Source organism: Pyrus communis, chromosome 15 (assembly GCF_963583255.1).
Source record: "Pyrus communis chromosome 15, drPyrComm1.1, whole genome shotgun sequence".
Lineage (NCBI taxonomy): Eukaryota > Viridiplantae > Streptophyta > Magnoliopsida > Rosales > Rosaceae > Pyrus > Pyrus communis.
This window is the reverse complement of record NC_084817.1, coordinates 4196185-4206626: the sequence shown is the minus strand read 5'-3', so window position 1 is coordinate 4206626 and position 10442 is coordinate 4196185. Positions and strand designations below refer to the sequence as shown.

Genomic DNA, 10442 nt, shown 5'->3' with positions numbered 1-10442 from the left:
ACAATTTTGACGAAACGTTAGCTTCAAATGCACGATGAGAATTTGCAACAACACATGCCATTGCCATGTATTTATGGAAAAATTTAAAACATGAAAAGCTTGAGTTTAGCACCCCTCGCGTGCTTATGTTTTAGGGTTTTATTACTTTTCCCATCCGTGCGCCTTTTTTTCCCCAAAAAGGAGTTTTGAAGATATTTTATATTACCTAGAAGTCCAAACCAAAATTATAGATACACTTATTATTTATTTGTATCATTATTTGTACCATCTTTTCAATAGACTATTGTAAAATCCACCAACATATGTATGTCTTATCTCTATTAGAAAGATATAAATAGATAATAAGAATATCATTTTTCAAAACTCCCCAAGTTCCATGTATTTGTTCCAATTTCTTGGGAGGTACTTTTATTTAATGGTTGCATTTTTATTCACCACCTTCAAATAAATACACAGTTTAAATTTTGAGATTTATGTTTATTCACTAAACAGGTCTCGAAATTTAAACTCTTCTAACAATGATAAATATGATGGTAAACATACCATCACTTGAGAGTATTGAGCAAAAATGAGAAACGCTAAGGAGACTTCCTCAAAAGTAGGACTCTTCATGGATTCTCTGCAACTCATATTTTTAGCATAATGTTATATAAAGTTGTCACGAGAATTGATGTTAAACTCTGAGATGAGAGTGATGCTATAGAGAGTCCACGTTAAATGTTACTTTTCAATAAAAATAATAAATCAAAGTTCAAAGAAAGAATACGGAACATATAATCAAATGCATGATTAGCATACGCCGTAATTTATGGCAGTTAGCACATATGCTCCTTAAATGTAAAAGGCTATCGCAACCGACCACGTCTGCCAACTGCATTGAACACACGTGTTCAAAAAGGACAGAAGGTTGAAGACAACTTTGACGGCTAACGCGCAAGGACATAATCGTCATTTCGCTAGCCGAATTCTTATTTGTTCACAGAAAACTTTCGTGGCCAAAGCATATATTCCTTTCTCTCTCCGCTTTATTCCCGAATTTTAAAATTACAGAAGAAACCCAACTTTTTGCATGCAGAAGAAGCACCGAAGATCAAGCGGAACAAAAACCCAATTGATCTTTCGCCCCAGAAGCTCGATTGCTGCAATCCCAGGTTCTTAATCTTGTGATTTTCCATTTCTTTTATCTGGGTGCTTTTTGTTTTCTGTTTGGTTCTTGAGAAAATGAGGAAATGCGCAAACGCAGAAAACGTGGAGGCCAAAGGCGAATGACAAAGAAAAGTGCTTTTCCCAAATCCATTTGCATGCATTTTCTCGCTTTCCCATTTCCCTTTTCCAATTTTCTGTGATTCTTTCCAAGCACAACTAATTCGCTTTTGATTAAAGGTGTGAACTTGCTTTTTCATTAATTTGTCATAATTTATCAAATTGTTCTGATGGAATGTTGAAACTTGAAATTAATGGTTAGGGATTTGGGTTTTGGATTATGAATTGCATCCGCTAATATCAAATTATTTACTTTAATTATGTCATTGGAATTGATTGAAAAGTTTATATGAATTTATCCCAGAAGCAATGTTTATAAACTGCACCGTTACATTTCTTGTTAATGATGTTATGCATGCATTTTCTTGTTCATTTTCTGAACTTCCATGTGAATTTCTGCAGGTGTATATCGTATCGTATCCGTCTTGATTTATATCTTAAACTCAATTTTTGTGTTGAGGAAGTTTTAAGAGACAATTAGGGTAGGATCTTAGGACATAGCAAAACATGAGCATTAAGCGGTTCGGGTTCATGGATTTCGATGAAGGGTCTCCGTACAATTCACATTTTAGTTCATTGGCGGACAATTCATTGCACCGGTGTAGATACTTTCATGTTCCCGGAAGTTTAGCTCTTGAAGGAGCATTTAACCACGTTTCTAAACTTGCTGGTTCTTTACTATTCTTCTTCTCTAGTGGACCCAGTACAAATGCTTCTAGAGAGATAGAGGGTAATATGCATGATTCTGAACCTGGAAGCTCCACGTCTTCGCCACAAGTTAAACATTTTACTTCTGGTCGACATAATCTTAAAGGATTTCACTTTGGATTTGCATTGAGAGGAGAATCTGCTAATGCAGTTGTTTTTGGAAAGATTTCGGCTTTTGTGATGCAATTCCTGCACAGAGAAGGTGAAAAGCTACATTCACATCCCATGCTCTCGTTAGCTGCTGGACTTGTACCTCCTTTCGGCAGCTTGTAAGTTCTTAAGCCTATACCAGGGAGTAGATTTGAAGTGTATATTTCCCATGGGTTCTGCTTTTGATGTTGACTACAAACCGTTTTCGTTGTTAATTACCACCAGATCATCAAATGTACTAGCTGTTCCATTGGAGAATACGGATGTCATGGACCAAAAGCCTTGTGAGGTTGAGCATCACAGATGTGCAGGATTACCAATTCCCGACTTGGACTGGAGAAGACAAGCAGTGGAACCTAAAACCGGCACTGAGTTTCCTATGATTTTGGACAATGTTTTAACAGGAGAGAGTAATTCCAGTTTAAGTTCAGAGGTTGGGGCTTGTCCTTTTGTTCTTCTTTAGTGCAAGGCTGCCATGTTTATGTTCAGATCTTCTCAGTTACATGATTTAATATTGACATTGTCTACTGTTGCAGGTCCTTGTGGGAACTGGATCCAAAACAATGACGATAATCAAAATAAAATCTCTGAAGATATACGCATTTGGGTTTTGTATGTTATTAGTATTTATATGTTACTTCCAGTCTGCAACTTTTTGCATCCATTATGTTTAACTCTTTCATTTATTTATCTATTCTTTCTATGTAGATGTCCATCCTCGCTCGGTTTGCAAGCAATTGGGGGCAAAATATGCATCCATTTCAGTTGATGAACTAAACAAACGCCATGATTTCTATGAGGATCTTCTCAGGTAATGACAACTATCATGATCCATGCTACACGGTGTAATTTTCTCCATTTTTCTTGTCCATTTTTTTTCTGGTAAATGAAGATCAATTAAATCAGCGGATACTAAACACTTTACGTTTTCTATTATTTATTTATTGCCCGCTGCTAAGTTTCCTGTATTTGATCAGATTTCTACTACTCATTGCATTTTTCTTTTTCCCTACAGAGCGGATATTGATATGACAGTTAGGCTTGTGGTTAATTGCAACGGGATCAAAATCGATACTGTGAGAGAGTAAGTTACATTTCTGTTCTGTACATCCTTGGATATTTATTTGGGTTTTGGGTGTCCCTATTTTAATTGAGATGAGACACAATCTTGAGGCTTTCATTAGGATTACTGTTCTTAAACACTCATAATCCCCGTCTCTGATGTCATCATTGTTAGTATACCATATAGGTTCGCTCCATATTTTGTAGTGGCTTGGATAGGCCTTGAAACGGGTGGTCTGTTTGTGAGAAAGTGGTTTTGCAAGTTAATTTGCCATGTTACGTAAGCTTAGCTTCTGCTAAGTTAGCCTTGTTCCTTCCTCGCTATGTATCCTAGTATATACATGCTACAGCAATGTTGAAAATTGAAATTTGTTAATTCTCATTTATGTACTTTTGATTACATTTGATGCAGTGCCTTTGAGAAATCCCTTCGAGACCGATTAGTGAAGGTAAATCATCTCCCTTTCTAGAGTCTTCTTTTTTAGAGTTTCTGATCTGTTATTTGCTAATTCTTGTCCTTTGGTTCTTTCAGACAAACCCAGAGACTGACTATCATTGCATAAGAACATTTGGTTCAAACTTTACACAAGATATTCCCTTGCCATTGGTAATACTATATTATTCTTGCATCCTTTCTTATACCACTTTGTTCACTGAATTACATTAACGGTCTCGAATATTTCAGGGAACAACAATCGATTTTCAACGCACGGCCAATGGAAACTTAATTACTAAAAGTGAGTGGTGATTGCTTAACCAAATGTCAATTGAGCACAAAGTATACAGGCTTGACCAGACCCCAGAACCGTCCAACACTTCCTTTCACATTTCTATTTTACATTGTAATGCTTCAAATTTGCAGTTAAAATTTGTTGATTGCTTAGCATTTTGTATGAAATTTTGCAGTTGAAGGTAATCAGATTGGAGCAGTCCACAGCAAGGATCTATGCAGTAAGTGAATTTTCCTTCTGAACCATCCGTTTTATTTCAATACTCTCCTTGGTACATTTTTATATCTCATCAAGTCTCAATGAATATGGTGAAAAGAATCCAATCATATACTTTTCCGGGGATAGATTTCTGATGCACAAAGTTCTACTGTCAGGGGCTTTCTTTGATATGTACCTCGGAGATGTTCCCGTGTCAGAGCAAACAAAAGAAGAGATTGGCAGAAACGTCGCCAATATTATACGAAGTTGCTGAAATGTGTCTCCCTTGCCTATCTTTTTAAAGGGCAAGTGGTTGCCAATCCGGTGAAACTGCTGAGTGCTTAGCCGTATTATTTGTTCGCAGACATCAGCTCAACAGTGCCAGATGTTGAAGACGTTGATGTGGCTGGAAAGCATTACAAGGGCAATCAGTGACCTCGCCGGCTCCTAGGATAACGATTATTTTCTTGCGAAATGCGCCATTCTTTATAGCTTAGCACACGTTAGATGATAGCCCCTGGAAAAAAAATCATCAGCTTCAAATTGTAGCTACTGAAAGTACAAGTCCCATAAGAATAGTTTGGTTTCTTCTTAATGGTATATGCATATGTTTACTATATGCTACACAGTTTTTCATTTAACGTATTTCCTTCATCCCTACCCTAGTTGGTGGAAATGGGTCTTGTTTGGCTTTATTGTTTTATACCAGTATCAGTTGATCAACATGCAAAACGATATAAAAAGAATAATGTAATTATACAGGAACTCGTACTAATGAACTGTTGTGTACCATCAAGCCCTATATTCATGTTGGTTTCGAATTGCGAGTCTTATTAAAGTACCATGTGTGTTATTGATGAACACATATCCTACACTATCTTAGCAAAAAAGCCAAACAAGGTCTATGCCTGTTACTCAACGGGATAGCCATTTTAGAACAACTTTCCGCTCAATTTTTTCCTTAACGTTCCAATTAATGATACAAACTCATGAATTTTTAATCAACTAGGCATGGAGATCCGAAATTATGACCACTATACCAATAACTAGTTAGAGTGAAACGGCTCTTTGACTCATTTGAACCATCTCTGTCGAAACTTTGCCGTCCATCATGTTACATGCTTCCCATGGGCTATAAATTGTCCTATAAACATACTTTTTAGTCAAATTTGAAAGCTCGCCGTCCATAATATGGAAGCAATAAACATGTGACCTGTTACACCTTTTTACTAGGAGTTGACTTCATATCTTCATGTCAAAAACTCAAAATACAAGGCATCGGGGAGATACCACTAAGCTGTTAGGACATTGGCCGTCCCCAAACCAATGAAGTTCTCACACACTTTTTCCTGTTAGAGTTGGCTCAGTTGATTAAAACAATATTTTTGCTCATTTATGTCAGAGTCCGAACTCCCTTATCATCTAATTCCAAATTAGATAAGCTTATGATAAGGAGAATTAAATCTCCCAAAAATTAAGAAAACTTCAGCGGATAGGATGGTGAGTTTCTACTCATGCACTCAGGTTTGAAACTCCTCTCCTTTAAAATTTTGTAATAGTTTCGAACTCTCCCGTCCCCTTACTATTTTGGACCCTCTAATGCTAGCAAAAAAAAAGTAAAAACCAACCAAACCAAGTAAACATCTACCATATATTCAAGTATAGTAAAACCTTAAGTTAAAAATGTTTGGTTCCAACCCCACAATTTTCCTCTTCCACCCAAAATCCCACGACCATACACAAAATTAGCTTATCTTCTCTAAACCTGGCTCAATTCTCAATTTTCCCGCCATCACAAACCAAAACTGGTTAACAAGAGCCGCCAGTTAAATACCACGTCATAAAATTATCTATTTTCCCAAAACAAATTAACCACCAACCAGAAAAACACAACCAATCACTTTGATCTTCTTCCCCCTTATTTAGTTTGACTATTAAAGTATGCACCATTTGTGGGCTTCTTCACCCCATCCCTTCTTTTTTCAGCTTTCTCAATTGTAAAGTTGGGTTTCTTTTCTTTTCAAAAGTGTTTTGGCATCTGAGCTTTCGAAAATTATATGGAAATGTTTGTTAGAAGAAGTGGCGTCGTCGCCGCGGTTGTGGCATGCCTTGCTATCTCCCAAGGACTTGTTCTTAGCGTTCATGGCACTGGTTTCAATTATAAGGACGCCCTCACCAAGTCCATTATTTTCCTTGAGGCTCAAAGATCAGGGAAACTCCCTCCCAATCATAGACCTGCATGGAGAGGCGACTCCGCCCTCGATGACGGCAAAGAAGCAAATGTTCGTCTCTCTAACTCTCTCTCTCTCTCTCTCTCTCTCTCTCTCTCACTCTTCCTTTGAGTAATGATTACGTTTTGTATCTTATCGTCGCATGAACGTTCGTGAGCAAGTCATGTATGAGGGTCAGATACAAATAATTTCTCTAACTTTTGTTTAAATTTTTGTAATTTGAATGTTTTCTTTTAATGCAGGTCGACCTTGCTGGAGGATACTATGATGCCGGGGACAACGTCAAGTACGGTCTTCCGATGGCATTCACCGTCACAACTCTGTCGTGGGCTGCCATGTTTTACAGGCAACAGCTCCAAGCTACTGGAGAACTGGAAAACGTTCTTGCCGGCATCAAATGGGGCACTGATTATTTTCTCAAAGCCACCAGCAAAAACAGATTATACGTTCAGGTATAGGAATTAATTAAGTTGGTATTCATTATTTTTAAAACTACAAAGTAATTAGTGCTAATTATTTATCAAATTCTTAAAAGGTTGGAGACCCAAATAAAGACCATGAATGTTGGACTAGACCTGAAGATATGCAAACACCAAGAACTGTGTTGAAGATTGATGATAGAACACCTGGAACTGAAATTGCAGCCGAAACTTCAGCCGCCATGGCTGCCTCTGCAGTTGTGTTCAGAAAAATAGATCGTGCCTATGCTCGTAGGCTACTCAACAAAGCCAAACTCGTATGTTATTTTTTTTATTTTTTATTTTTTATTTTTTTTTTATTTTTTTCAGGCATAACATATGCACAAATAAAACCGATTACAGAATTTTCAACTGTTGATGTACTAATCAGTGTGTACATATATCAAATTCTTCTAATCATTGTTTTTCTTTGTAGCTCTTTCAAATGGCTAAGGCGCATAAGGGAACTTACGATGGAGAGTGCCCTTTCTACTGCTCTTACTCTGGCTATAATGTAATTTTCTTCAACTCTATCCCTCTGAAATTCAATTCTAGTTCAAATTATTGAATGTATTTTCTGGTACTAAAAGAAAATTGAATTGCTGGAAAATGTAGGATGAGCTATTGTGGGCAGCAACCTGGTTGTACATTGCCACAAAGAGGCCCGTGTATCTCAAGTACATTCAAGAAGAAGCCATCAGCGCCACCGTGTCTGAGTTCAGCTGGGACCTTAAATACGCCGGAGCACAAGTCCTCCTCGCCAAGGTACTTATCTACAAATAAATTCGTACCATCTCAACTTATCATTCGTCGTACCGCATGGAAAGTTCTTGTGTTTGACAATCAAACCAGATGAATTGTCTAACCCTTGTACAAAGAAATGGGCATTTCTGGATTTAGATACCACTTGGCCCTACGTAGGTACAAATTAACTCAAATGCAAAGGTTCCACTCCTTTGTGATAAATGAGTTAGATAGGCTACATGATCCGATTGTCAAATTATCCACCCGGTCTTACTGTCTACACAAGACTTCTTCGCAAAACGTTGACACATTTCATTATCAGCCATGATAGTAAGAGTAACAATATTAGCTAATTCAACTAATTCGATTGTCTTATTTTGTGAATTATTTGCAGCTGTTCTTTGATGGTGAAAAATCCCTAGAAAACTACAAAAACGGAGCTGACAGTTACATTTGCTCAAACATCCCCGACAGCCCTTACCACCAAATCACAATGACACCGGGCGGTATGATCCACTTGAGAGACGGAGCCAACACCCAATACGTCACCGGAACAGCCCACTTATTCGCCGTCTACAGCGACATCCTCGCCCAACACAACCAAAAAGTCAACTGCGGAGGCAAAGAGTTCGACTCCGCCGCCCTCATGGCCTTTGCCAAGAAGCAAATGGACTACTTGTTGGGTGATAATCCCAAAAAAAGATCCTACATGGTCGGGTTTGGACCCAACGCGCCCCAACAACCCCACCACAGAGGAGCTTCGGTTCCGAAGGCGGAAAACGGCCTCGTTAACTGCGCCATGAGCTTCGTGTACTGGTTCAAGAAGGATGTGCCAAACCCTAATGAGTTGACTGGTGCCATCGTCGGTGGGCCCGATAGGTTTGATAACTTCGAGGACAAACGTTGGGCGTCGTCGTATACCGAGCCATGCACTTACGTGAACTCGCTCGCGGTCGGACCGCTGGCGAAGCTTGCGGCCTAAGAAAAGATCCATGCACGGCCGGTGATGTGTTGTCCAAAACCCTAACCCTAATCCCATTACCATTCCATATACAATTTTACCTAGAGAAGGTGGTTTTGGGATTTAGATGCAAACTTTTGGAAACAAAATGTACCTCTGTTGAGGGAAAGCTGTAGAAAGAAGGGTATAAAATGGTGATATAAAATAGTTAATGAACTGTTTTCCTTTTGTTCTTTTCCTTCAAAAAATGTTAACTTTATTTTATTTCTTACAAGGGAATTTAAACTATCATGATGGTAAGGTTATCTTCAACCGAGGGTTGGCCAGAGGGCTCGTTTTAGCCCTCTGGTCCTTCAAGATATTAATATTTTAATGAACAGTATATGGCCATATTTGCCTCTGTCTCCGATTGAGGGCCAAAGGGCCAGAGGGCTCATTTTAGCCGTGTCACAAAAAACCATCTCCAACTGAGGGCCATAGGGCCAAACATAATTTATTATTTAAATTTAAAACTACAACAACTTAAATTTAAAAACAACAACTTATATTTAAAAACTACAACTAAAACTTAAAAATGACAAATTAAATTTAAAAACTACAAATTAAATTCAAAAACAACATTAACGTAAATTTAAAAACTACAACTTAAATTTAATATCCATAATCAACATCATCTTCATCATCCGCCATCGTAGGAGTATAGTCAGAGGTAAACAACTGCCGTCGGCTCATAATTTCTTTTTTTTTCCTATCAAAATAGGCCTTACTCATTGGAGTGTAATTTGAAGTGTTCCTTTCCATATTCTTATCATCCATCTCTTCTTGTATTTGTTTGGCCCGTTCTTTATGCCTACACTTCCTTTCTTCTGCCTCAAGGGCATTTTGCTCCGCCAATAATTGCAATGAGGCCGCCACTTCATGTTGAGTGGCGTAATCATCATTTGCCTTGCCTTTTTCCTTCAACCTTCGCGCCTTGTTTCATCCCATAGCCCTAGGTATGGAACTTTCACCAGAAGACGGATTTTCTACCCTTGTTTGTTGAATGGTTGGAGATCCATCTGTAGACATCGAAATTTCAGTAAAACAAATGTTCACCAACGCATTAAAGTTTTGACATGTCAGGGCATACATGGCATACGCCACGTGTCGTACAAATTGTACACATGGCATGTGACTCAACAAAATAGGAAGAAATACCCTTGGATGATTAAACACGTTTTTTCTTCTCAATTTGGGCAATGACAAGGTAAGCACATTTCAATCCATTGAGGATCAAAACAAGTTTTTCTTCTCATGTTGGGCAATGACAAGGCAAGCACACTTCAATCCATTACGGATCAAAGCAAGTTTTTCTCATTTGGGCAATGACAAAGCATACACATTTCAAGTTTAAAATGGTGTTAAGTGGGAAATTAGGCCATAAGTTAGACCACTTCAAGTTTAAAATGGTATTAAGTGGGAAATTAGGCCATAAGTTACACCACTTCAATTTCAATATTGCATTAAGTGGGAAAATTAGGCAATGGTGCTTGGAAAGGAAAAAAATATTTTGTGGTGGTGATTCATTCTCAAAGCCTATAAATAGGCTTCTCCATCAAGGTATCAAGCATCAACCAATTCACAAATACATTTCCCTACTCCCAAATTGGAAGAGAATTCCCCAAATCCTTGAAGCTTTGAAACTCCAAAGCTTCCAACCATCCAAATTCCCAAGAAAAGCCAACACACACCAAAACCAATTCACAAATACATTTCTCTACACACCAAAACCTTGAAGCCTTAAAGTTCTAAAGCTCTCAAGAAAATCCCGAAGGATCAAGAAAGCACTCTTCGTTCTTCGTTAAATCTTCTTTCAAGATCAAGCCCCGACGGCTCTTGAAGAAAGTGTTCATCCATTCATCCTAAGCATAAGCCCCCAACGGCCCTTTGGATCAAC

At 38.1% G+C, this 10442-nt stretch overlaps 2 protein-coding genes across 2 annotated transcripts; both read left to right on the top strand.

Moving 5' to 3' along the window:
• Positions 1-996: 996 nt before the first annotated feature.
• Positions 997-4932, top strand: LOC137718280 (fatty-acid-binding protein 2-like). Its single transcript, XM_068457801.1, has 11 exons — positions 997-1151; positions 1666-2240; positions 2347-2554; positions 2658-2733; positions 2830-2932; positions 3137-3205; positions 3596-3632; positions 3716-3790; positions 3869-3920; positions 4090-4134; positions 4289-4932. The coding sequence occupies exons 2-11, from the start codon at positions 1771-1773 to the stop codon at positions 4384-4386; spliced, it is 1233 nt and encodes a 410-aa protein (XP_068313902.1). The 5' UTR covers positions 997-1151; positions 1666-1770; the 3' UTR covers positions 4387-4932.
• A 1167-nt stretch (positions 4933-6099) lies between these two features.
• Positions 6100-8699, top strand: LOC137718728 (endoglucanase 16-like). Its single transcript, XM_068458267.1, has 6 exons — positions 6100-6394; positions 6586-6795; positions 6879-7079; positions 7238-7315; positions 7417-7566; positions 7940-8699. The coding sequence occupies exons 1-6, from the start codon at positions 6170-6172 to the stop codon at positions 8525-8527; spliced, it is 1452 nt and encodes a 483-aa protein (XP_068314368.1). The 5' UTR covers positions 6100-6169; the 3' UTR covers positions 8528-8699.
• Positions 8700-10442: the final 1743 nt, after the last annotated feature.

Coding starts and splice junctions, on each gene's coding strand:
- LOC137718728 (XM_068458267.1), top strand. CDS start 6,170: ATGGAAATGTTTGTTAGAAGAAGTGGCGTCGTCGCCGCGGTTGTGGCA. Junction 6,395..6,585: donor ATGACGGCAAAGAAGCAAAT/GTTCGTCTCTCT, acceptor CTTTTAATGCAG/GTCGACCTTGCTGGAGGATA. Junction 7,567..7,939: donor CACAAGTCCTCCTCGCCAAG/GTACTTATCTAC, acceptor AATTATTTGCAG/CTGTTCTTTGATGGTGAAAA.
- LOC137718280 (XM_068457801.1), top strand. CDS start 1,771: ATGAGCATTAAGCGGTTCGGGTTCATGGATTTCGATGAAGGGTCTCCG. Junction 3,791..3,868: donor AAGATATTCCCTTGCCATTG/GTAATACTATAT, acceptor CGAATATTTCAG/GGAACAACAATCGATTTTCA. Junction 3,921..4,089: donor TGGAAACTTAATTACTAAAA/GTGAGTGGTGAT, acceptor GAAATTTTGCAG/TTGAAGGTAATCAGATTGGA.